At 47.5% G+C, this 27261-nt stretch overlaps 1 protein-coding gene and 1 pseudogene across 2 annotated transcripts in view; both read left to right on the top strand.

Annotated features, from left to right (window-relative positions):
• The window catches only part of RIN2 (Ras and Rab interactor 2), a 176166-nt gene that overhangs the window by 72768 nt on the left and 76137 nt on the right, over positions 1-27261 (top strand). The window contains exons 1-2 of one of the 2 annotated variants that reach the window (XM_027118079.1): positions 2175-2712; positions 5163-5255. In XM_027118079.1, the coding sequence (XP_026973880.1) occupies positions 5199-5255 (57 nt within the window). In that variant the 5' untranslated portion in view covers positions 2175-2712; positions 5163-5198. Of the gene's footprint in view, positions 1-2174; positions 2713-5162; positions 5256-27261 lie in introns of those variants that run through there. The other variant, XM_027118080.1, reaches the window with a different exon arrangement.
• LOC113626588 (short coiled-coil protein B-like) lies at positions 9329-25606 on the top strand (annotated as a pseudogene).

Genomic DNA, 27261 nt, shown 5'->3' on the forward strand with positions numbered 1-27261 from the left:
TACCCCTCAGTTGGGACCACCTGAGCCATGGTCTACACTGGCTCTCAGAGTTCCCAACCCAGTCACCCACGCTGATTGCTTGCTTGGTGATGCCCTTTGTACTGCTGCCCTTCCTCCCCTGTGTCACATCCCCTCTGCCCGACCAGTGTGTCCTGAAGTCACCTCTCATAAACGACTGGGACATGCATTTTTGACTCGGGGTCTCCGGAGACTGTTCATTCAAATTGTTAAAAAGTGTGTTACTTCGTCTATCGTATCTGCAGTGTAGACTCCATCCAAGAGCCGCCTGGTTATAAACCTCCAGTTAAAATTAACCACCAGTGTAGACCCTTTTACCATCGTGGCCAGAGAACGTTGGGAAGCAAAGCTCTAAACTCAGGTGCTCACGTGTTGACGGTAAACCTGGGGGAGCCCTGGAGGGTGTGGCTTCCCTCTGTGCTGTCCTTCAGGTTCAGGGCCGATGTGGCTTATGGGGCTTCATTGTACGTGTGGTCTCTGCACATGAGTGCCGGGTGTGACCGCTGACTACGGGGCGCTTTTCAAGTGAGGAGGTTAAAAGACACAGACTTCTGAGAACGACCTTGTGGGGGGGTCACCCCCTCCCTTCTCAGCCCTGTTCCAGGCGGGCAGGGTGCAGCAGCCCTGAGGCCTGAGAAGCTGTCGCCCTGCAGGGACAAGGGGCAAGGAGAAGGAGGCGGGAGGCTAACTCTTGGATGGCTGGAGGGGTAAAATGAGGGCATCGGGTGGGAGGTAAGAGAGGGAAGGGGTAACTTCCCATCCGAGGGAAGGGGTAACTTCCGACAGCAGAGCTGCCCACCTGTGTCCAGGGCACGTTCATTGCCTTTGGTGGAGATATCCACACCTGGGCTTCCTGGGCAGTGGCAGAGCTTCTGCAGCGTCTCTGTGAGACATCTGTTTTCCAAGGACGAAAGGGATGGACCTCCCCTGGAATTTGTTACAGGCCAGTCCTGTGAGTGGCAGAAATGCACAGTCTCACCCGTGAGCACCTTCCTAAAAAAAGAAGAAAAATTATTTTATTATCCTTGGTTACTCTTGTGAAAGTCAAGACAAAGAGCATTGTTCCTAGTTCTATTTAAAAGCAGTTATCGAGGGCTTCCCTGGTGGCGCAGTGGTTGAGAGTCCGCCTGCCGATGCAGGGGACACGGGTTCGTGCCCCGGTCCGGGAAGATCCCACATGCCGCAGAGCGGCTGGGCCCGTGAGCCATGGCCGCTGAGCCTGCGCGTCCAGAGCCTGTGCTCCGCAACGGGAGAGGCCACAACAGTGAGAGGCCCGCGTACCACCAAAAAAAAAAAAAAGAAGTTTAACGATTGAGAGATAATCGGTGCTGGGCAGTGATACAAGATGCTCAAAGAACAAATTTTAAATTTACATAACTTGAATTGTCAAGGCAGAGGCTGGAATAGAGATTTTCTATTCCACTTGTAAAATCTGTGATCATACAAAGATAATTATGGAAATATTCAAAGACCTTGCCTGGATCCAGACACAGAACCGCCCCACTGGCTTTTACCTCTTAGTAAAGACGAAAAGCATTCAAAAGAGGGAGGACCTGCCATCCTCGGAGCCACTCAAGGAACCAGGCAAAAAGGTGACCTGCCTGTCTCAGGACTGGCCTCGACCTGACAGGTCCCCAGGGGTGAGTCACTTTCTTTTACTTCAGTCAGTTTGGCTGTAAAATGATTATGAGCTCTTGTTTACCAAGAAGCGAAGTCCGCTTTGCCTCGCTTTATTCAACTGCTAGAAAGAAGAAGGGAGAACGGAGTGATTAGAAAGCTTCTGTGTCCGACTTTCACAGCAGCAGGTGATGAGAACCCCCGTGACTTGGACAAGACGAGTCTCTTTTAAATCAGACTTGGGGGTCGTGGTTGCCAGTGTCAGTGTTACTGCTGCTGCTTTGTGGCTTTGCACTTGTGACCTGAGGCGGATGGAATGGGAAGGGTATGGGCTGACTAAATAAATCCGGGTGGACAGGGGGAGGACGAGGTCCCTCTCAGATGTAAACCTGTCTTGCCCCGATTTGGCAAGCTGGAATTTCGAGCAACAGCTGGAATTTTGCCAGTGACTTAGCTCCGTGGCTCAGTGAACTGAAAACCAGGCTCTGGGTGTTCCAGCCCCGTCGGCCAGCCCACAGCCCAGGGCCAGGTGGCGGTGCCCCAGCGCTCCCAGCGGAATGGGCTGGAAAGCCGGCCGGGAGCCATCCTGCTTAGCGGCAGTCCATGCAGCCTGGCGCCCAGCCGGACGACTCAGTGAGTCCTGGAGGCTGAAATCTCAGGACAGACTTCACCTCAGCACTCGCTCTTGGGGCCACATGGAAGCCACTGCAAGCCTCCCTCCAAAGTGGCCGAGCCCGGTGTTGGGGGAGAGTCAGGAGTATTCACTTCCTGCCTTTGTCTTTTAGCCGGGACGGGGACGGCAGCGACCAGCTTCGTTTACATTCCTTCAGTGCTGTTATTGAAAAGGCTTGGCAGCTCCAAAGTGCTTGCAGTGTCCTTTAGTCCCATTAGGGCTTTTTTCTCTCTCTCTCTATTTTTTTTTTTTTTTTTTGCTAGCTTTCAGCTAGCATCTGGAAAGATCCACTGGATGTGCTAGGCTCCTTTTTCGAGACTCCGCTCCGCCATTCAGGGAAACCAAGCAAGAAGCAAGCTTCCACTGTATAAGTCTGGAGGAATTTTACAGCCTCTCCAACTACGGTACCTTTTCTGTTTCTTGGTCCAGTCTGTTCCTGGGGGTGGTTTTCGGATGAAACTACCAGTGTAACCTAACCCTTTGGGGGGAAGGGTAGGAACCACAAGTGGAAAGAATGTCTCCTTATAAATTGTATTAAATGTCTGTCTGTGTTGAGTTGGGGTGTCAGAGGCTATGCTTTGGGAAGGACTATTGCTACGACAGGAAAGACCTGAAACCCAAACTTCTTTGGGGCCCTTAAGAACTTTAAGAATTAGAACAAGGTGTGATGTTCTGTCCACTTGGATTTCATTCTGTGGGAAGGGCCTGCCGTGGCCCCTGGCCGCCTGTCTTTGTCACCTGCTCTCATCTCTATCCTGGAGCAGCCTTCTGAAGAAGCGGGGATGCAACCTGCATCCTCTGGAAGAAATGTGATGGCTCTGCCGCTCTCGCACAGAATCCAAACTGGGTGTTTCCTTGAGGACCACTTGAGGTGGAAGTGTTCGTGTGCAGTTTTCAGGCAGCTAATTAACGTAGTAAACGTGCGGAATCCAGACTGCTCCATTGTTATAGGCAAAATTCCCTCCCTGTCCTGGATCATCAGAAAGGGTTTGTACTAGGAAACTTTCTGAACAAAACAAAAGGACTTAGGTCTGGATGAGGAATGAACGGCTTGGCACTCCCCAAGCTCTTCCTTCACTGCTATGCCATGCCAGATTCCTTGCAGAGAAAGCGTCTGGAAGAAAAAGAATTACAGGCATTAGGCTTGGTTTCAAGAAGTGTACTTTTTTCTTTGTGTGCTTCTGGGTTGAAACAGTTAATCATTTGTTCCCCAAGGTTACAGTGTGGTTGTGGTTCTGCTTCTTGTTCTGAAGACAGCACCCTACTTTCCTTCTGGAGTCACTCCAATCCGTGGACTTCGCTGTTAAATGATGAACTTCAAAGGGCTTAGAGCTGGGGCTGCATTCAGGGGCTGAGCCCAAGAATGTGAATCTCAGAGTCAGTAGAATCGCAATAGAAAGCTCACCAGTCATCTCAGGAGGCTTTTGGAAGGTTGACCTTCATCCCAGTGGGATTCCAAGTGAGAAGAATCGCAGGGAAGATACCTCTGAACCTTTAAAGGGACCGAACCACGGAGAAACGACTAACATAGGTGACGGCCCCAGAGGAGGGGTGGGTGTGCGCTGCGTTCTCATTTTCCGAGATGGAATTCCACGGGTCATCACAGCCCACCGCGGATGTGAGGGGAGGGGCCGATCTTGGGGCAGAAATGTGCCTGTCTCCAAAGATCCTTGCTTCCTGACGTATGCAGTTCTCTGCAAAGTCATTATGCTTTTCCACTTGTTGAAATGCCCTTGAGTGCAGCTGCCTCTCTGTTCCCCAGCTAATAATGAAAGAGCCTCAGCAAACTGGCAGCGGCTACTGTGGCTTTGGTGCCTTCCCGCTCTACCCATGCAGCTGAACCCCTTTTAAGATCCCCAGACATGTTTTCATTTAATGTTTCCTTTATCGTCCTTCCACCAGGCTGGCTGTGGTTAGGACCAGCCACATCTTGTGCAAGTTATGTGAGCGGGAGTTGGTTTCATAATTGCTGCTGGTCCAGGAGATGGTTTGGGGATGCTCCCCCAGGTATCCTCTCCATGCATGCTGGCCGGGGCGGGGCCAGCTGCGTGGGAGGGGGTGTGTGTGTGTGTGTGTGTGTGTTTTATTTACAAGTGGACACGGAAGGCGTTGCAGCCAGGAGGGAAGATTATTGGGTTTTGATGCTCCAGTGAGGGAAATTCCAAGCTCAAATAGCCACAGTTGTGATTCAGAATCATATCATGCCCTTAAATTCCTCTCCGCGTTCCAAAGTCCACTCCCCTCTTCCCCGGTTATCCTGGAGCTGTTTCTTACACAAACTGATCTCTGAAAACAGGGGCACAGGATTTCATCCCAGCCTTTGATTTCTTTGGAGAAAATAGAGGGATTTATTCCCAGTGCCCTTGTGTTGACCTTGCCGGAGGGAGAGGGCCAGCCCAGCTCATAATGACCTCATCCCATTCCTGCAGGATTTCCTGGGACATGCAGGCCCTCACTCTTCCGCTGGCCGTGTGTGATCAACCACATTAAGTCCATGAGCTTTGGAGCAGATTACAGTGACATCTAACATAGTCCCTTTAGGACTTGAGCGTGAGGTCAAGCAAACACACAGAGCAATCATTATGCTTTCCGCAGTCCCAGGGGGCTTCGGCGTCAGCTGGAGGAGCGGGCGGGGGGGGCAGCGGGCAGCGAGGTGGGGCTGAGTCTAGGAACTGTGCTGTCTGTAGCAGGAAATCAGCCTGAAAGGAGATGGAAGGGCTTTGGTGGGAAATAAAATGGCACTCTGTTGTTGATGGAAAAAGATCTTGGCAGGACTGTTGTTGTGAGTGTTCTGTGGCTTAGAAAGGAATTTCCTACAGGCTGGACTAACCATTACAAATGTCTCTACCTTCAGGAGTCCCAGGCGTGCAGTAGAGCCTCGCCGCGGGAAATGTCAGCTTGGACCATGGGCGCCCGCAGTCCAGAGAAGCGAGGAAGTTTCTTTAAGGTAAAAGGAGGCCTTGAGTGGGGCTGCTAACGGGCATCTCACTCCCTGTGCTGGCTGCACGGAGAGCTGCAGGGCTGCAGAGAACGGTGGGGGAAGCCTGCTCTCTGAGCCAGCTCTGGCTGGGGCGGGTGGTGGGGGGGGAGACCCTGCCTGAGCCCAGCTGTGAGCTATTCCCAGATTTTACAGGAGGTCGGGGCTTTTGTGAGTCAGTATGCTTCCAGACAGGCCCAGGACCCAGGCCTGGGGAGATGCCACCTGAGTGAGACAGTTGAGGCATCCTTTCTTTGTCAACCGCCAACCTGGTCCTTTTTCATCTGGACAGTTTTTGATGGAAGCTGGACTTGGCATTCTAGTGAGTCGGTTGTAGGCTCCTGTGCTTTTGCACGTGGCTTGATTCTGTGAATCACTTAAGTGCTCATTAAAAAAAGAGAACTACACACAGATCCCTGGGCCTTACCCTAAACTGACTGAATGTTTTTGCTGGTGTATTTTATCAACACCCCAGAGGCCTGAGAGAACCAAGGCAGCCTGATTAAAACTGGACCACTTTTCTCCATGCCTTTTGATGTCAATGGGAGACCTTGCTAGCTTAATGAGATGAGCTGCTCAATGGGTATTTTATATACTCTGTGTGTGTGTGTGTTAAATTAAGACCTGACAATCGTTTCTAACGTACACTTGGGAATTGATTTTCTTCTTAGGGTGTTTGCTTTGCATCCTCTCACTCACCCTCAAAATAATGCAAACTCATTGTGGAAAATTTGGAAAATACAGAATCATGTAAAAGAGGAAGGAAGTGGAGGTGAAATGTGTGTTTGAAATCTGTCATAGGCTAGTCATAGCTTTTATATGCTTCCTGTTTCCAAGAGGCCAAACCTGATTTATTCTGTCAGTTGTGGGCTCAAAAAAATCCATCAGAAGAGGCTGTTGGTAAAGCAAAGCCAAGTTCATTCAAGCAGCTGCTGTCAGGGAGGGCGTCGCCAGGGCACAGGCCTATTGGTGTCTAAGGTCAGGAGGCATCTTTATAGAGTTTAGAGGTCCAGGCCCAAACCCTTTAAGCTGTGCTGCTCAAGGCAGAGAATCGACTGGGTTTCAGCAAAGTTTGTGACGTAATATAGCTCAGGATGGGTGGATACAGCAGGACGAGGGCCTTAAAGGGAATCTTGGCGAGTAAACCATTGATCAGCAGGCTGTTTTCCCAGGTGAGCAAACTGTGCCAGGACAGATTGTTTCGTAGGAATTTCCTGCCGTGAACAGCAGAGTTATTTATTGGTTTACAATAACTTCCTGGAAGAAATGCTTAAGTTGTGTTGACACAGATGGTCTCGATTCTCATTCCTAAGAGTTAAGCTTTGTGGACGCAGCCATCTTAGTTCGCAGCCCGTTTACTTGATTTGAATCAAACCTGTGTAAAATCCACCACTGGAGGCACAAGAGGGGCCCCTCAAGCCCCCAGTGGACCAGGCTCCTGACTCCTCTTTGGTTCCTGGATTCTGTCTTACGCTGAGATATTCATTTCCTCCTGGTGGACAGGGTGGGCCCAAACCCCCCTTCTCCCAAGGCACCGCCTACATCAGCCTAAATATTGGATCGTCCGTAATCACCACCTTATGCTCAGGAAGTGCAGTGGGGCTGAATCTCACCTAGTAGTTAGGTTTTAAAGTCCCAGCAAAAGGAGAAAATGGTATAGAGTCCAAATTGCCTTTGAAAATTCCTGAGTAATTTGTTGGACCCAATACTACCTACTGTTAGGTCCAATGTAGCCAGTTTTTCCTGCAGTCCTGGGAAAAATCTTTTTTTTTTTTTTTAAGTTGTATAACAGGTAAAGTAGTTAACTTGTATTTCTGGGCCATGTCCTGTGAAAGAATCCATCAGACAAGAGGTGAGAGGCTGCCTGAACCCAGTGAGGGCAAGTCTGCTTCTCTCCTGAGTCAAATGCCCTTGAGGAAAACGTGTGGAAGTGGCTGGAACTATATAACTTGGTGTTGTCTTTTTTTTTTTTTTTCTGCAGAGCTTAAATTGTTTCGTTTATTCATTAGATGGTCCAAGTGGATGATATAGTTACCTTATCCTTTTTTCTCTCTTCTTTATAGACGTTGTTACTCTTTACTATGGCTATTTCGTAGTTATTATGGAATAATAATATCATTCATTATTATAATAGTAGATAAATAATATTGTTAGTTATTATGAATTATTCCACAATTTAGGCATATAGTTACCCATAAGGATGAAGACAACTGCCCCTTGGACATGTAATACTGACTCCTTGGAGGTTCGTTGTAAAAATGGTTGCCAGGGTAGCCCTCGGTCGCTGAGATGGGCTGTCCCTCCGCACAGCCCTGGACCCACTGGCTCTTCGTTTACTCGTCATGCTTTTTTTTGACTCACCTTGATGGAGCACCTGTGATCAGCCAGGCTCTGTTCTAGGCACCAAAGAGAGAAAAGCCAGAAGCCATCCCACTTCATGGGGCTTTCAGTCTGGTACCAAAGAAGGATATTGCTCAAATATAATATTAAACCCATAATAACGAATTATAAGAGAAAACAATGCTTCGTGAAAGAAGTTAGAGGGACTCTGAGGACAGATGACCTGAGTGGGGCCCCAGCGCAGTCTTTCCTAGGAAATGGCCTCTGCTGTAGAGCTGGGGTTGAATCTAGGGACTCAGTGAACCTCTTGTGTCCCTGCAGGGCTGCCCTCCACCACACCAGCGATGCCCTACATCCAGGTAGGACCACTTCATAAGGTGGGGATTCGTGGTTACATTCTTGGCTCACAGCTGGATTCCACATGTTCATTATCCCTTTCTTGGTTATTAGGGCTCACGTGATTTTGTGCAAAGCGTGGGTCATTGAAAGACGATCAGCAGACCTCTTTTGCAGCGTCATCTTCTCCTATCCTGTGTGTGCTTTTAAGCCAGAGCTGCTAACCACGAGCAGCGAGCCTTGATTTGTGGTTTCACATCTGTCCTGGCTCCTGGAAGTGACCCAGATGAGTTGCAGGACGCAAGGGTCTTGGGTAAGGTGGATGGTCTGAGCATTCTGGTGTAATTGACAAAGCCCCGGGGTTGTGGTGCTCGTGGAGTCTCTTCCTGGAAGCCTGGCCACAGAAATCCTGTGCCGGACAAACACATGGTCCACAGCCCTTCCCAGCATCATTGCTAATGTTCCTCAACCACCCGTGAGAAAAGTGTCTTCCTGCCCTGCAAGGTCTCTGTGAAAACATGTGGAGGCAGACAGGTGATGCCCCAGACAAGGCAGCAAAGTTATCTGCACCTAGTCATAGATGTGGACACAGAGAGCTGTCAGATTGCAAGGCTGTGTTGTGTGAAAGAGACAGTAAGAAAGGCGTCATCTGGGCTGGAAGAGTTCTAAGTGGTCCTGGCTGAGGGCCGAGAAACTCAGCATCATCTTGGAACCCTCCTTTTCCTGGATTGCCTGGCTTCCAAAGCCACCCCTCCCCAACCCCATCCAGGCGCCCAGTGCTGGCAGATCCCCCTCGAGTCTTCAGGATCCACCCCTCCTTCCCTTCCCTACATCCAACTCCCTGCTTAGGGTCTCGTTCTTCCCTTTGCGGGCACTGCAGATGATGCCCGGAATCCATCTGCACCACCTCTGAATGTGGTTGGTTGGTTGTTTCTTGTCAATCATTCCATCCATCTGAGTTGCCTGCTTGCAGACCCCGGCTCCGTGCTGCACCCTGGACCAGGTCTGTACTCTTCACCTTGACATTCGAGGACTTTCAGATGGTGCTTCCACCTTCTCCCAGCTCTTTCTCCACCGGTCTTGTCCCTGTGCCCTCACGGGTCTGCCTCTGTAGCCCAAACCTGCTGTGTCCCTCCCTCCTCCTGCCCACCTTCCACCCCTCCCCATCAGGCTCCCAGCTGCCCTTCCAAGCTGGTGTCAACCCCCTTTATCCATTGACAACGGAGCTCATGTGGGCTGAGCGGGTGTCTGCCTGGTGGTAGAAATGTCACGTAGGCCTAGCCGTGGCTCTGGCGTAGTGCCAGGAAGTCATCCTCAATTCACAGCTCGAGCACTGCCATGAGAGATTCGTTCTGTCTTTCGTCGCCATGTCCGTGACCCCGAGGGGGATCCTCTTGGAGCAGAGAATGGTGCGGGAAGAGGACTGGTGTGATTGCCCCCCTGAGCAGTTCTACATATACCTATACCATTCTTTTTTAGATTCTGTTCCCATATAGGTCATTACAGAGTATTGAGTAGAGTTCCCTGTGCTATACAGTAGGTTCTTATTAGTTATCTATTCTATATATAGTAGTGTGTATATGTCAATCCCAATTTCCCAATTTATCCCTTCCCCCGCCTTTCCCCCCGGTAACCACAAGTTTGTTTTCTACATCTGTGACTCAACTTCTGTTTTGTAAATAGGTTTGTTTGTACCATTTCTTTAGATTCCACATATAAGCAATATCATATGATATTTGTCTTTCTCTGTCTGACTTATTTCACTCAGTATGACAATCTCTAGGTCCATCCACCTTGCCGCAAATGGCATTATCTTGTTCTTTTTTATGGCTGAGTAATATTCCGTTGTATATATATACCACATCTTCTTTATCCGTTCCTCTGTCGATAGACATTTAGGTTGCTTCCATGTCCTGGCTATTGTAAATAGTGCTGCAATGAACATTGGGGTGCATGTGTCTTTTTGAATTATGGTTTTCTCTGGGTATATGCCCAGTAGTGGGATTGCTGGGGTCATATGGTAGTTCTATTTTTATTTTTTTAAGGAATCTCCATACTGTTCTCCATAGTGGCTGCACCAGTTTACATTCCCACCAATAGTGTAGGAGGGTTCCCTTTTCTCCACACCCTCTCCAGCATTTACTGTTTGTAGATTTTTTTTGATGATGGCCATTCTGACCGGTGTGAGGTGATGCCTCATTGTAGTTTTGATTTGCATTTCTCTAATAATTAATGATGTTGAGCATCTTTTCATGTGCCCCTTGGCCATCTGTATGTCTTCTTTGGAGAAATGTCTATTTAGATCTTCTGCCCATTTTTTGATTGGGTTGTTTGCTGTTTTGTTATAGAGCTTCATGAGATGTTTCTATGTTTTGGAGATTAATCCGTTGTTGGTCGCTTCATTTGCAAATATTTTCTCCCATTCTGTGGTTTGTCTTTTCATTTTGTTGATGGTTTCCTTTGCTGTGCAAAAACTTTTAATTCGGTCCCATTTTATTTTGGTTTTTATTTTCATTACTCTAGGAGGTGGATCAAAAAGATCTTGCTGCGATCTATGTCAGAGAGTGTTTTGCTAATTCGTCATAATAATATTGCAAAGCATACCTGACATCAGTATTCGGTGTGTCTTTTCTTTCTTCCTAGATGCTTACACCTGGAGAAGCCTTAGAGCAGTGCTGCCCCATAGAAATACAAAGTGAACTGCAGATGTCGTTTTAAATGTTCTAGTAGCCACATTTAAGAAAACAAAGGAGCGAAATTGATTTTTAATAATATATTTTATTTAACTTAGTATATCTAAAATATTGTCATGTCAACATGTAACAATATAAAAATATTAATTGGACATTTTACACTTTTTTTTTAGTACCACGCCTTTGAAATCCAGTGTGTATTTTACACCGAGTGCATCTTGATTCAGGCTAGCAGCCTTTCAAAGGTTCCACAGCCACACGTGGCAGGTGGCTTCTGTATTGGAGAGTGAAGGCTTATGTTTTGTGGACTCTATACCTCCTCCTTTCACAGATAGTGAAACTAAGACCCAGGGAGGTTGGAGTGCCAGGGGCTGGTTATTAGTCCCCAGCAGGGGTGGGAATTGCACCTGGCCTGACTTTCTCATGTGGCACCCCCATCCCATGTAGCCTTCCTGACGGTTCCACTCTGGTCGCTTCACCCTTCTCCAGAGAGATCCCCCAGGAAACTCCATCTGAAGAGGTCATGGGGACAGTGGCCTCTTTCTGGAGCATTGGTTGGCTTTTTTTTTGGACACACGTGCATATCTTTCACCACCTGCTCCAAATGCTTCCAGGACACAGGCTGCACACCCTGCACCCCTACCCCCACCCAGGGCCTGACTTTCTAGGAATGCCCTGAGCATTTTGGACAGCTATTCCTGTTCGTGTTTCCAAAAACAATGGATTTCATGGTTTTAGAGGGTAGTTTCCCAGCACATGTTGGCCATCCATTTCTGATATTAAATGTTGTGTGTTAGGCCACAACACGTTCTCACTTGCTTCTGCCTTTTAAACATCGGGAGTGAAATAGATTCCCCCAGGTCCCCTCAACCACGTTATTTCTACAGGCTTACTTGTAACTCTGAGTTTTTATAATTAGGAGGATACCAAGGAAGAAGATGTGGGTTTGAAGGACTCTTGTTTCAATGTATGATTTTCGAAAAATTAAATCATGCAATATAAAATGAACACCTCATACAATATAAAAGGAACATCTGTCAAAGCTTTATTCAAGCCATACATGAATCCAGGAGGCCAGTGTAAGGCTGGTTCAAATAACACTTGGACAGATGATGTATTTGTAGTTGACTTAAAAAGTCATTCTGTAATAAGTTTGCTAAGTTCAAGTCAAAACTGGTAGTAGTACTACAGGGCAATAACACTGTGTCCTTTAGGGTAATCTTTTTTTTTCTGAACAGAAATCTGCTGACTTGTATCTTCACAGTGCCTGAGTCCTTCATTAACAGCACAGAGCAAAGTCAAACACAGGTGCACCCCTTAGATAATTAAATAATCTTTAGGTGACCTAGTTAAACAGTGCCAGAGCATGACAATGAAAGGATGTACTCCCTGTGGGTTCTTGTTAACATAGAAACTCCCAGGCCCGTCTCATATCCATAAATCAGAACCTCCAAGGGAGGGAACGGAAGCTTCTGGCATTAACAAGGGCCCTGGTGATTCCTGTTTTTGGAGCCACCAGAAGACACCGATTCACCAGGTAAACCTGTCAAGGTGAGATGCCCGAGTCTGTGTCTCTGCATTTGCCTGCATTTTAGGAAGTAATTGACACGTGAAATGTGGTCCCCGGACAGACGGGCAGTGTCGGCATCACCCGGAGTTTGTTACCGAGGCAGCCTCGACTAGTGGTTCTCAAAGTGTGATGCCAGCTCCCCGCGTCAGCTTACCTGGAGATGTCTTAGAAATGCAGGTTCTTGGATTGTGGAATGTGGGAATCAGATGATGGGGTTGGGGCCCGTGGTCTGTGTTTTAACAGGCTCACCAGGGGGAGTCAGGCTGGAGAATCACTGCTCTATGTCTTAGATTTGAATGACTAAACAGACTGATAGAAAAAAAACATAGAAATGGCTGAATTCTGGGCTTGTCTCCATGTCCCCGTCTGGAAAATGCAGTGACATCACCTTCCCAGTGGAGTTGTGAGCTCACACATGGTACTTTGATGATTGTGCCCACTCACTCTCTACAAGCCTTGGAATAATTGCCCCCGTCTGATAAGATGTTCTGTTTTATTCTGTCTGTGCCCTCACCCCACGCTCATGTTTCATTCACTCTCTCAAGAGCGGCTGCACACAGACACTGAGGCACCTGCCCCAGCCCCTGTAAACCAGAAGCCAAATCGCCCACCGGGCCTCCGACACCTGCCCACCGGTGCTCTGATATTCTCTAAGCTGAGGTTCAGAGACGTGGGCTCCTCCCCTCTCCCGGGAAGGCTTGGGGGAGGTTAATTTTTTAACTCTGTTGTTGGTCTACACGGCCGTTAGCCAAAGGAACCGAAGAACAAACAGAAGCAGCATGTCCTTTGCTGGATGCCTGGCATGTTGGCAAAAACTACCATCCTGGTGCCACTTCACATGCACAGCCCACCTTCCTCCTTATTCAACTACTTTTAAAAATTTATTCTTAGTTTCACACTCTCCCAGGCCTGTTCCAAGCGCTTTCAACCCATTGAGTTATTTAATCCTCACACTATCGTTATGCCCATTTTACAGGTGGGAAAACTGAGACCGGGAGAGGTTACAAAACTTGCCCAGGGTCACACCACTTGTCAATTCTGTGGTGGTTCCCTGGTGACTGTACTTCAACTTGGAAGGAATTTTGTAGAGCTGGGACCTAGCACCCTCGGGGCCTTAAATTGTTGACCTTGTGCCTCGTCCAGTGCTGAAATGAGATACTCCCCCCACACGTCTTTCCAGGTTGCAGCCCCTGTATTGGACGCTGGTTAACTAAGATGTGAGCCTGACTCCACTTTCCCTGCTTGTCACCCCCAGCCTGTCCTCTGCTGGCCACTCACAGATATCCCTTTCGGACGACCGCCTCTCAGAGTTTCCTGCCTCAAAAAGTGGGGATTGTTCTTTCTAAAGACACCCAGGAACACAACCTGCATCAGAGTCAGGGTTTACTAGCTGCTGCAACTGCTGAGAACATACTAGAAGAACCCTCAAGCAGAGGACTCTTAGCAAGAGGGCACCCGGAGGCGCATAGTATAGGATTTGGGCTAATTCTAAGGAATTAGGTTGCAGAGTGGCAAATAAAAATACCGGACACCAGCTGAATTTGAATTTCAGATATAGCATAAGTACATCCTATGCAATATTGGGGACATACTTACATTAAAATAAGTATTCACTGTTTATCTAAAATTCAGATTTAACTGGGCACCCTGTCTTTCATCTGGCAACCCTGAAGGAGGCTTGGAGTGTCATCAGGAAGTGAGGGCAATCCCGTGATTGGGCAGCGCAGTGAGTTTTATCCAGAGGCAGGAGGAATGGAGGGAGTCAAGGCGCCAATGCTAAGAAGCAGCGACGCTGTGTGTCAGAAGAGGGGGCCGTTTAGTCATTTTTGTGGTTTGAGTGTCTGTGTTCTGTCTTGTTTCAGACCTGGCCCCTGGCAGCCTTGTCGAATTGGTGTGTTGACATTCTGTGTGTGTTACTTAAGTTCAGGTGGAAACAGGCCAGTTCTCGTTGAACTTCCCAGTTCGGGGCTTGTTTCCCGAGAAGCTGATGGCTGAAGGTGCAGATCCTCCGGGTTCTGGTCCAGGACAGCCAGTCCAGTCTAGGCCGCTGGTTCTCTGGACATACTTTTGGTTGTTATAGCGTGGGTGGGTGTGCAGCTGGCGGGCTTCCTATCACACACAGGCAGCCCCCAGAACAAAGAATCATCTGACCCTAAATTTCCACTGTGCTGAAGTTGAAAACTCCTGGTCTGCAATGTCAATTAGGAAATAACCCATTCCTGGGGTTTCTCTATCTCTGGGGCAGGTCTTCCAGAAGTAAAGAAAGCAAGGAAAGTGTGAGTGTAGTTAGCGCCCACTGTTCTGGCCATTAATAGTAGGTGTTCAGTAAATATGCTGAATGAATGAAAAAGCGTGTAATGCATGTATGTGTATATTACCCATATATCGTTCATTTCTTCAACCTGTATTGATTCAGCACCTATGGTGGCAGGGCCAGCCCTGGGCACTGAGTGTGCGGTGATGGGGAAGCAGATAACGATCAGAGAAACTTGAGCTTGAAGGACAGACAGGTAGGAAGGCCTGAGGGGGGAGGGCTCGTTGAGGAGGTGGTGTTTAAGCTGAACCCTGCAGGAGAGAAAGAGGCAGGGAGAAAATTATTCCCAGACAAGGGGGAAGCACACAAGCCGGGGAGCAGGGCCTGAGACTCTGAAAGAACGGGGTGGCCAGTGTCTGGGTGGTGGGAGACGGGGGTGGGCATGAGGTAAGGGCCCGGTGCGGGGGGGAGTAGCCAGGGCCATCGTGCTGACTGGGTGAGGACCTGGGAATCATTCTGAGTGCAGTGAAGCCATGAGCATTTGGGGGAGAGGGAGTGACATGATCCAACACGAGCAGCCCTCGGAAAGCTTGGCAACAGCACCCTGTCTTTAATCCATCAACCAAGAAAACCAGAGTGCAATTCACATCTTCCCTGGCCCCCACCCCTCATAGGGTGCAGAGTGGGCCTCCCACCCAGCACAGCTCAGCTTGCTGGTCAACCCATCCGTGTCCCCGTGCCTGGCCGCTCCCTCCAGAAACATCCCTTCTCCCCTCTCCCAAAATGCCTCCCGAGTCTCCCCATCACCTCCGGTTCACTCTGCCTCACCCTCCACCTTCTCATCTTTATTGCGCATGTCATCTTGGCCCGTCTGGAGCCGTGGACTTCGTGTTTTCCTTCTCTGAACCTTCTCAGAATCGGCCCTGGGAACGCTGGACCAGAGCCACTTGAAGGCAAGGCGTTTAGGAATGTTGTGAGGTCTCGGTGTGTATTTGTTGCTCAGGCCCGCCCCAGAGTTTTTGAAATAACTTCTCTACCTGAAATATGCGGAGTAGACCGGAGGGCAGACACCCAGGCAACCGGACAGTCACTTAGGGCAGAGTCAGCAAACTGCCACGCTCAGGCCAGACCCGGCCAGCACCTGTCTCCATGGTGGGGACACAGACACACCTGGTCACTGAGGTGCTGTGCACGGCTGCTTCCATCCCACGGTGGTGGAACCAAGTTGCTCCAGAGACCATACGGCCTCTGGAGCTTAACATATTGACCCTCTGGCCCTCTGTAGGAAGAGTTTGCTGAGCCCTGACTTGGGAGATAATTGCATTTTGAAACTGAATTCTCAAAGGCAATCTGAGTGTGGGTAGCAGCGCCTCCAGTTTACAGATGAACACATGACAGGGCCACTAAGGGCCTGGTCTCCAAGGGCGTGGCCTATGCGCTTTCCCGAACCACATTCTCTGCCTCCTATAGATCATCAGAAGTAGCCAGAGTGAATATACCAGAGCTCTCGACCCCTGGTGCCTACAGGGGCCAGGCGCATAACCTAAACCAGTCGAGCCCTCCCAGGTGCAAGTTGGTAATTGAGCACTGACCTTTGGCCTCAGTATTGGCGAACAGTAGGGAGTGGTGGGGACTGAGGCAAACCAGAAGCAGATATCCCGTATAAAGAGGTCAGCATCACCACGGCCCAGAGTTTTTCAGTTTCAAGAAGCTAGAAACCTAGATTTTTATGGAAACCTCCTGATTTTTTTGTAGGAAACATCATATGTTTAAATGCTGAAACCATTTTAGTTATAAAAGACGGGACAAGCCCACGTGGGGCGAGTCAGACAAAACATAGCTGAGTGTGTCCTGAGGCCTCCAAGGACCTCTGATATATGACATCCACGTTGGAGGGACTGTCAAAGCCGTCCTCGGGAAGGGCGGGTCCCTAACGAGATGCCAGGCAGCTGGGAGTTGCCCTGGGCTCTAACCAGGGGAGCTTCCGTACCAGCCTTTAGCCCTGGGTTCTGGGCAAGCCTTCAGCTGGGCATGAGAGCAGCTTCAGACTCCACTTATCCGCAGAGGAAAGGAAATGCCCAGGAGCCAAAAAGGAGACAGACGCAGGAAGGCTGAGCTCAGGATGTCCTGGGGAGCCCCAGGGTCTGAGATGAAGCTGGTAAGTTCATCCTGGGGACAGCCAACAGGAGCTTCCCAGGGGTGCACATGTGAGCCTTCTCCACTGTAGCAAAGCCCAGTATTACCTTCAGTGCCTCAAAGATGTGCATCCTTACACAAAAGAAAAGACTCGTGGGAAGGTCATGGCTCTACAGGTCTAAGAACCCTGTCTGCCAAGCCCTGTTGCTCCGTTACCACCTGCTTGATGTGGGACAAACTGTCCAAACCTCAGTTTCCTCATCTGTGAAATAGGGTTACGAAAAGCCCCAGACCTATCACACCAGGATGATGTGAGCATTAAATAAATGACATGATGGGTGGTACCCATTAAGTGGTAGCTGCCATTGGCTGAAGCTGGTTGACAAAGCATATTTCTTTACCTGTCCTGTGACACGTGACGTGGATGTCCTGAGACTTCCCCAGTTAGGACAGCTTCTGTCTGTCCTTCACCCGTCACATCCATAGAGCTACCGCCTCAAGGCCTGACAAGACTCATCTAAGAAGCGTCACGTTATGTTCTGTCCATAAGAGCTTCAGAAAGACTTTGGACATCAGAGAGAGGGGGAGACTAACCCACTGGTAACTAGAATCATGGTGCGGAAGGAATCTCTCATCGTGGGGCATACAAGTGAATGAGAGTTGGGGATAATTCGAGGAGCGCAAAGACATCATCGTTTATAACTAAGGCTTCAAGTTCAAAAGTTCAGAGTTTTTCAGAATCAGACTGGAGAGAGAGAAATGACTGCCAGGCCGAAGAAGGTAACGCTTCATTTCCATTTGGAGAGATTCGTGGTCATTTGATGAGCATCTCCTGTTTGAAGGAGCTGTATTTCGGGCTTGAGTGGCGGAAAAATATCCCCACAGGGAACACTATGCCTGCTCTCAAGTTTTTGTTAGTAATCTACTAAAGGACATAAAACACCTGTCCCCAGTGCAGCCCATTTCATAATCTCCCCCGGAGCCCCCCTCCCTGTCTCCTTCACCCCTGCCACTCGCCCTACGGTGCTTTCCTGCCCTACGCCAAGACCACACTAAATGCCTTTAGAGTTTACCAAAGCCTGAAAAATTCTGTCCCACCACCACCATTTGTATATAATTTAAAATACTTTTTATTTTTCCCACGTGACACGCAAGTTAACTATATGATGAAATTAAAATGCTTCCTTCCTGGAAACGTTTGACAGCCAAGTGCTGGGCTCAGCAGCCTCCACCCACCACCGGCTGGGGCTCTTACGGCCACAGATGTGTGGGCACCTTCCCTATGCTGGTTCCCATTCATCCCCCCACCAGGTGGTCATCACCCCTTTTACAGATGAGAAGACTGAGGCTCAGGGAGGTTACGGTCTCCCCCACGGGTCCCCCAGGCGGCAGGAGCCCAAGCTGGCCTTCCAACCGGGGCTGTGTGGTTCTGGGGCTCATCAGGAAGCTCGGCGGGTCTGCCTGGGGACCCCTGAACCTTGGCTCGCCAGGGTGCTAAGCAGGAGCCCCGGTGGAGGGGCTCAGCTCGGTGTGGTCAGGGTGCCCAGGGGCCATGGCACAACCAGGCCTTGGAGCCCAGTGGCCTGTGCAGGAAGAGGTGTGTCGGCCACACTTCCTCTGACTAGGGGTCCAAGCGTACTGAGACGCAGATTTTGAGGGTGAGGAACAGAGCTGCCTGAACTTTCCAAAGCAGAGATTTCCCAGCAAGAAGAGTGTGCAAAGTGAGCTTTGGAGATGAGCTGGGAGAAATTAGGGAAGTGATTCCTGGCAGCCTGTTTTGTTTTTTGGGTTTTTTTCATCTTTACTGGCATATGATTGCTTTACAGTGTTGTGTTAGTTTCTGCTGTATAACAAAGTGAATCAGCTATACATATACATATAACCCCATATCCCCTCCCTCTTGCGTCTCCCTCCACGCTCCCTATCCCACCCCTCTAGGTGGTCACAAAGCACCGAGCTGATCTCCCTGTGCTATGCGGCTGCTTCCCACTAGCTATCCATTTTACATTTGGTAGTGTATATATGCCAATGCTACTCTCTCACTTCGTCCCAGCTTCCCCTTACCGCCTGTGTCCTCAAGTCCATTCTCTACATCTGGCAGCCTGGTTTTCATTCTTAAGTACGTTGTTTTAATTCCCCCCCACCCCGCCCCGGGGGTAGGGGGTGAGGGTTTTGAGTGATATCATTTCAAATTTACAGCAGAGTTGTGACAATGGCACAGAGGATTCTTTGTATTATATACTATCATGTATGTTATATAATATCACGTATACATGCTATACAATTTCAAATTTCCATATAAAGTTGCAAGAAGAGTTCAGGGGCCTTCCATATGCTCACAGAAGTCATCTGGCCATAGACAAGTTTCTTGTCTGAACCAAAACGCTCAGATGCAAAACCAGGCGAGAGCTTTCGGGCATTGCTTGTAGGCACCAAAGGAAGGCATGTGGGGTTGGACCCAGCTCTCTAGCTCCGGCCCCGACCTCAGGCCTGCAGGTCGTTGCACCTGTTGTAAGATCAGCTCTTCCCCCCTGGAGGGTCTCTGCCCAGCCGCCTGGTTCCAGGAGGCTTGTCCAGCATTGGGAAGATTCCCAGTATCCTGGGCTGGGCTGGTCACTCCTAACCATCTTGGTGTGTGAACATCAGGCTGTTCTCCATCCTGAGTGTTTGTTGTCATCAGGAGACAGAAGACGCCGAGGTGTAGGGACACATGGCCGCGGGGGCTGCATTTTATCCCGGCATCAAGAGGCCCTGGGGCCGTAGGTGTGGAATCGGTGGACAGGCTCTCCAGAGGTCACATCTCGGACCCTCTGGGGCTTCGCTTCAGACGACCGTTACCTTCTTAGGGGACCCCAGGGTTTAGAAGCTGGAGCGGGGCCATTGTAGCTTATTTCCTCCAAAGACAGTCCCTGTAGCATAGATCTGTAAAAAAGACAAAACAAAAAACTCTGAAGCCCTGTTTCCTGACTTTTGTGGATTCTGGTTTTTAACTGTGGTAAAACATACATAAAATTTACCGTTTCAACCATATTTAAGTGTGCATTTCTGTTGCATTAAGTACATTCACATTATTGTGCCCCCGTCCCAACCATCCATCTTCAGAACCTTTACATCTTCCCAAACTGCAACTCCGTACCCATGAAACACTCACTTCCCCTTCCTTCCTCCCCCCCAGCCCCTGGCAGCCACCATTCTACTGCCTGTCTCTATGAACTTGATTATACTCTAGGAACCTCACATCCGTGGAATCGTACAATGTTTGTCCTTTTGTGACTGGCTTATTTCACTCAGCATCATGTCCTCCAGGTTCACCCATGATGGAGCATGTATCAGAATTTCCTTCCTTTTTAAGGCAGAACAGTATTTGATTATGTGTATAAACCGCATCTTGTTTATCCATTCATCCGTTGATGAACATGTGGGCTGCTTCCCCCTTCCACCTATTGTGAGTAATGCAGCTATGAACATGGGATGGATTCTGCTTCTAAAAGTTTTTTTTTTGTGTGGTACGCGGGCCTCTCACTGTTGTGGCCTCTCCCGTTGTGGAGCACAGGCTCCGGACGCGCAGGCTCAGCGGCCATGGCTCACGGGCCCAGCTGCTCTGCGGCATGTGGGATCTTCCCGGTCCGGGGCACGAACCCGTGTCCCCTGCATCGGCAGGCGGACTCTCAACCACTGCACCACCAGGGAAGCCCCTCTAAAAGTTTTTTGTTCTCTTGCCCTGAGTATGGACATTAAAACGTCTCTAATAGAGGAACATCACCCACAAGGCACATGAGCATGTGTGTTGTGGGGAGTGTGTGCTACGGCTGAAGTTAAGCCTGAGTCTCTTGCAAAATGCAGCTCCTGGTGTCTGCCCGCTGGGGCGGGGGCCATGCAGTCCGCTCGGTGAGCAGAGGGGCGGCACTGTGACTTAGGACCAGTTAAAGTTGTCCAAGTCACTACCGGCTGTGGCCACTCACCAGGCATGTGTTTCCTGTTACTTTTCTCTGTCTTACCTTTCCGGTCACATTGTAAGCCTTTTTAGGGACAGGGACAATGTCTTCTACGTCTTTCAGTGTCCATTGAGCCCAGTTCCCCAAAGGTGGCCGATCTTCAATAAATGTGTGTTGACAGTGGCTCTCATTCCAAATCTGCTATCTCCCCGTGCTATGCATGGACATCTTTGGTGTCCAGATATGCCAAATATGTATCTTCCCACCATCAGAAGGACTTTTCAACAGCTGTTCTCGTGTTTGCAGCTGAGCAGCTGAATTAAATTAGTGAATGGACGTCTTAAAACAATTCGAGTTGATTAACCTATATATATACATATATATTGGTTTTGTCCTCAGGGCTCTTGGACCCCTAGAACCTTGTTCCACGTCAGCTGAGGAGTTTGTTGAAATGCAGAATCTCAGGCCCTACCCCAGACCTAGGAACCAAGACCTGCATTTTTGACAGGATCCCCAAGTGATGCACGTGTGCATCCCAGTTTGGGAAATACTAGTCTGGGGAATATTATTCTGCTAGTTTCATTCTGAATGATAAAGAGGGTTGAAACCCTCTTTATCAAACTTGTCCTGTTTGTGTAGAGGAGAGACGAGGCCAAGCTAGCGCTGGAACGCTGTGCCCCATTCTGGTCACTTTACGTACGCAGAGTTGCAGGAATAGTCCCGCGTATACCTGTTACCTGGGAACATTAGGGAGGGACCAAGGCACCCAGCTGCCTCAGGTGGAGGAGGTAACCTGAGAGGCCTTGCTCTGAATTTATAGTGAAAAGAACCACACTGGTTGGGGTCCCCAGACGCAGGTTCAGAGACAGGTTATGAACACCAGCATTCTGTTTGGGAGGTGACCACCAGAAGCTCAGGTCGGGGCGTAGGGAGGTGAGACAGAGAAGGGAGAACAGCCACTGGGGCTCAGTCCCGCTGGGGGCCTTGGGGAGACTGTATAGTGAGCATCAGAACTGTCCCTCCTGGGTGAGGGGAAGCTGGGGTATCTGTGCATGGAGCCCCTCCTGCTCTGACCTCATCCGCCCACAGAGCATCTACAGCCTTGGGCAGAGGCGTCCACGTGCTTGCAGTGGAGCCTGAGGGAGCAGCGACCCCGGGAGGTACGGGCGGGGTGCTGCCTGTATCCCATCTGAAGTTCTGGGGTGCCTCGGCCGACATCTACATCAGAGCTCCAGGTCCTGATTAGAAACAAAGCCTTTGCATTTTAGTCAGTTTCAAAGCCTCAATGATTCATTGCCTGCGAGTTACTAATCATCTTCACAAGACTGAAAATGACCAGACTTTACATTGTCTTACAATCCAAAGTCCCTTTTCATAATCCCTCTGCTTTCTTCCTTCCCTAAATTAAATATATGTGCTCAGAGGATGTTGTCATACTCAATTTACAGAAAAAACATTTTTGATGATCGATTCTAAATTTTTCATCTTCATGTTGCAAGTTGGAGATTCATGTCTCCTCTCCTGTTACTTTCCCCTTGAATCCTTACGCCATTTCTCTTTTTAAAAAAAAATTAAAATTGAAATTCCAAATACGGCAGTTACTATTCCTAGGGGCCACGTCAGCATCTCCTGAAGTCAGCATTTCCTTAAGAGTTTCTGTAGAACACTGCTCCTCGGAAAGGGTCCTCAACAGAGTCTTAACGATCAGAAGGGCTTATAAGGGGAATCTAAAAAACTAATAAGACACATGAACTTATTTATAAAACAGACTCACAGACTTAGAGAATGAACTACGGTTACCAGTGGGGGAAGAGTTGGGGGAGGGATAGATTGGAGTTTGAGATTGATATGTACACACCACTATATATAAAATAGATAACTAATAAGGACCTACTGTATAGCACAGGGAACTCTACCCAGTACTCTGTAATGGACTATATGGGAAAAATATCTAAAAAAAGAGAGGATATATGTATACGTATAACTCACTCACTCACTTTGCTGTACACCTGAAACTAACAAAACATTGTTAATCAACTATACTCCAATATAAAATAAAAATTAAAAGAAAAAAAAGATCAAGAAGGCTGTGGAATCCTACACACTCCGTTCTCTCCCTGGCGACCCTCACTTACACCGGCTTCTTAAAAGGTTCTGAGGAGTCCACGTGAACTTGTTTAATTGAATGTTTAACCCAGTTTCATTGGCTATTTCCAATGTTACTGGAGCAGTAACTCTTGTTTTGAAATCATGCCTGTTCACATCCCACACTGCTAGTGTTGGGTGAAAACATTTGAAGAAATGCCACTTGAAACACTCTCAGTGCATTTGAAATTAGTAGCACTGGGGTGGGCTGAGCAGAGACAGTGGGCACAGGAAAATTACAGCTCAGAGTTTGCACTGCTTTTTGTAGCTAGGAAAAAAAAGAGAGAGAGAGAAAACTTCCTTACGTGTAACTGATGTTTTGGAATGAGGAGTGACTCTGATTCCATGCTGAAGTTAACCCCTGGCCTGTAATTGAGTAGACTTGTCAAAAAAAAAAAGGTGGGCTGTGTGGGTGAGGTACAGCTCTGAGTGTCAACCTGGCCTCGAGGGGAGAGGAACATAATTCATTAGCTCAGGCCATGACAAGTGGCAGAGCATCCCATTTCCTTAGTTTTATCAGGGCCTTCACCAACCAAGCGGTATATTGCTGGTACTTCCATTTGGCAACTTTGAGCACCTACTGGCCGACTATCCTATTGCCAAACCCAGGAGCTCTGAAGACTGATCTAACTGCTAGGCTGTTAACTCCAGGCTCTGTATGAATTCCACCCGTTGAACTGTTCTTTTACTTCTCTTTTTCCCAAAGAAGATAGCTATTTTTCCTATGGAAAAAAAAGCTATTGCAGAAAAAATTCTTAACGTAAAGAAGAACGAGAATATCACCTATATTGTACCCTCTTTAATTGCACCACCTGGAAATGAGCCCTGTGAGAATCTAGATGCTGATGAGTACAGAATTTTGCTTTCTCTGTTTGTAATTCTAGTGTATTATATTAATCCATAGATAAATGTATTACATAAATGGGCTCAGAGAATACATACAACTTTTTTTCCCACTGAATAACAGGTCTCTGTATGTATATACTGACATATCAAGAAACATATATATGTGTGTGTATATATATGACAGAATCACCATTTTAAGGGTTGTATAATATTCCAGTACCTTGCTGTACCACACTTTTAAGGAGGCCACTGTTATTAGACACTTAGTCCTTTTTCCATTGTTCATGATTATAAATGATGTTCCCAAGAACCTTCTTTAACATATACCTAATTGCTTCTTTGGATCAATTCCTAGAATTGGAAATGCTGAATTCGATAGTTTGCATACTGAGTTGCAGATGTATACATTCAGATTGACTTCCAGAAAGAGGGAGTCATTATTTCTCCTCCAGGGCTTATTGAAAGCCCTGTGCAGGCAGCTGCTCGGTGGGAAGCTGGAGGTGGTAAAAAGGGAAGTGAATGTGACTTAGATATTTATGCCACTGCATTCCGGAAAGGCTAAGGGGGGCAGCTGGCCGTCACCAAGAGTTTGAGCCAGAAGAGGCGTTAGAAATCCATTGATGTATTGAATGCTTGAGGAAACTGAAGTCCAGAGAGGTTAAGCGACCCACACCCCTCACCCTATACACACACAGGGCCAAGGACCCACAGTCGTCAAGTCTCTTAGAACGGATAGACGTGAAAAACATAATTCTCATACAAATACGTAGTGAGCGTGTGTCAGAGATTGATTTAACTCGTTAAGGAGAAAATCAACAAGTTATTAGAGCCAATCATAGATGGCAGAGACTAGCAAATAAAGAGTGGGCCAGTTGGTCCAAGTGTCCAGACCTGAGTTATCCTCTGGCTCCCTCCCCCTGCCGGTGCCTCAAGCGGCAGACCATTCACCAAGAATTTTGTATCCAAGGCCCAGAAGTTTTGTTACTGAAGGTGATGAATGCTGACATGGATGCAGTCGATGCTGAAAACCAGGTGGAACTGGAGGAAAAAACGTGACTTATTAATCAAGTGTTGGAACTCCAACACACACTTGAAGATCTCTCTGCAAGAGTAGATGCAGTTAAGGAAGAAAATCTGAAGCTAAAATCAGAAAACCAAGTCCTTGGACAATAGATAGAAAACCTCATGTCAGCTTCTAGTGTTTTTCAAACAACTGACACAAAAAGCCAAAGAAAATAAGGGATTGATATCCCTTATGTCTTATGGAATTGCTGCTGACCTTTTTTTCTTTAAAACTTGGATAGATTGCAAAAGTTGTAGTACTTTTGTTTGTGGCTTCACTGAGTACTTACGAAGATAATGTCAGATCTAAGCAAAATTAAGAGCATAACAGGAGACTTCCATGAGTTTGTGTATTATGTTAGTCTACAAAAATGTGCAGACGTACTGTAGAGACTTTATAATTAGAAATGCATACATTTGTGAAACTTGAAAATGAATGTTATAGCAAATTTGCTTTGATCTATAGGTTTAGCATTGTCTTTTATTATAGGCATAGTTAGAGATACAAGAAGATAACCACCGTGTTGTGAAAAAGTGACAAAAATCATGTACTGAACGCACAGCTTTATACACCCTGTCCACCATCGTGTGTCTCTTCTCCATTTGCTTTCTTCCCGTTTTCCTTCCCCTAAGGAAAAAATTGGTTTCACATTTGTAAAAAGTAATTTTAGTTAATCATCTAAGAGAGTAGCCCGAACTCTGTTGAAACTTAACCAAAGTAAGACACTTTCTCAGTTTAGGGCTTATTTGTTATATTTAGTAATAAGATAGGATAGTTGGTTTCTGTTTCATCCATTGAAAACGGGGGCTATAAAGATGAAGATTTTTCTTTGAAACTGAATTATCATATTGGAAAGATTTGTCATTAAAAACTTCCTTTGCACAAAATAATCCACTTGATATCTGAAAAGACGAGCTCTGGTTGTGTGTGTGTTTGAAACAGAAAATTTTGAGGAAAATAGAAATAGGGTAGGAGAAGTATTCAATACTTGGTAAGTATTTGGCTAACCTTATGTAAACTACACCTAGAAGGGAATAAAGTTTGGTCTCAGGTTTATTTGCAGTACCCAGATGATCAACTTTGCAAAGTCCCTTAAAAGTGTTTTAGTATCAGAATCATGAATAAAATGGGAGAGTTTTACATGTATACAAATTGATGCTTTCTCAGTATTTTATCTACTTCTCCCAGAATTTTCTGTAAACCCAGCTACTGGTTTGCAGAGTTTTAGTCATTTAACAGTTTTTTAAAATTTAGTTTGTAAAAAAAAAAAAAAAAATTAGTTTGTAGATTCCATTTGGTAAAGAAATTAGTATCAGAAGTAATGTTAAAATATTAAATAGGAAGAGAGATCCACTAATATAGTTTATGGTTATTAAATTTAGGCTAATCATGGAATAATCTTAATGTTCATACTGGTGTAAGATTTGATGACTTTAGCTGTATGAATATATGATAGTCATACTGCAAACATTTTGCATCCCTTTGTGACCTAATTTTCAAACATTTAAAGTTTTCAAACATTTAAAGTTGTGTTGCCGTTATGCTTTGCTGTTTAATAAAAAGCTGTTTCAAAAAAATAAATAAATAAATAAAGAGCGGACAAAAGTATTTTATCTTGAACCAGCTTTAACATCTGCCACTGGCCAGCTTTGTGTATCTAACTTTGCAAAGTTAGATATGGGCTTGATATTGCCGATATGCAACCATTTTTTGCACTTCCAACATTGCAATTTTATATAATTCAGCCTAACACAAAACTGGCTCAACGTGGACAGGGCAATAAAACCAAAACCTTTGGGGTTATCTTTTCTGCCAAACAAATATCATTTGCACCGTATCAATCTTCCATAAATTCTGCATCTGACTTTACAGAATCTGAGCCTTCATCAAAAGAAAAGAGTTGAGGGAATTCCTGGCTGTTCAGTGGTTAGGACTCTGTGCTCTCACTGCCGGGGTCCCGGGTTCAATCCCTAGTCGGGGAACTAAGATCCCGCAAGCCGTGCGATTCAGACAAAAAAATAAAAAAAAGAAGAGTTGAACAAAATGAGATCCCAGGCGACGCTTAGGCAGGCTTGTTAGATGATGCCCAACTAGGACTTTGAAGGGAACTTTTTTTTTTTTTTTTTTTGGTACGCGGGCCTCTCACTGTTGTGGCCTCTGCCGTTGCGGAGCACAGGCTCCGGACGCGCAGGCTCAGCGGCCATGGCTCACGGGCCCAGCCGCTCCGCGGCATGTGGGATCTTCCCGGACCGGGGCACGAACCCGCGTCCCCTGCATCGGCAGGCGGACTCTCAACCACTGCACCACCAGGGAAGCCCTGAAGGGAGCTTTTTCGCTTCAAGTTTTGCATAGTTTTCTTAACTGTAGGAACAACTTTTGTGGCTGAACCTATGAGTGGGTGGGCAAGGCTGATTGTAGTGGTGAACCTACCCACATTGGGGTTCCTCTGAATGCTCGAAGGCTGAAAGGGCAGCACATTCGGGCTTTAGCTCTAGTTTCCCATGCGATCGGCCTCCCAGTTTCCTTTTTCCCAGGACCTGAGCAGAGATGCCTGCTCGCTGTGTGGGAATCTGCTCTGACCAGTCTTCCAGCCTCTGACTTTGTGGAACACCTCTTGGGAGACTGTCACACCTGGAGGGGGTGCCAGGTGGAGCCCAG

The sequence above is a fragment of the Aethalodelphis obliquidens genome, unplaced genomic scaffold, assembly GCF_003676395.1.
Source record: "Aethalodelphis obliquidens isolate GAN/ISIS:26980383/991018 unplaced genomic scaffold, ASM367639v1 scaffold18, whole genome shotgun sequence".
Lineage (NCBI taxonomy): Eukaryota > Metazoa > Chordata > Mammalia > Artiodactyla > Delphinidae > Aethalodelphis > Aethalodelphis obliquidens.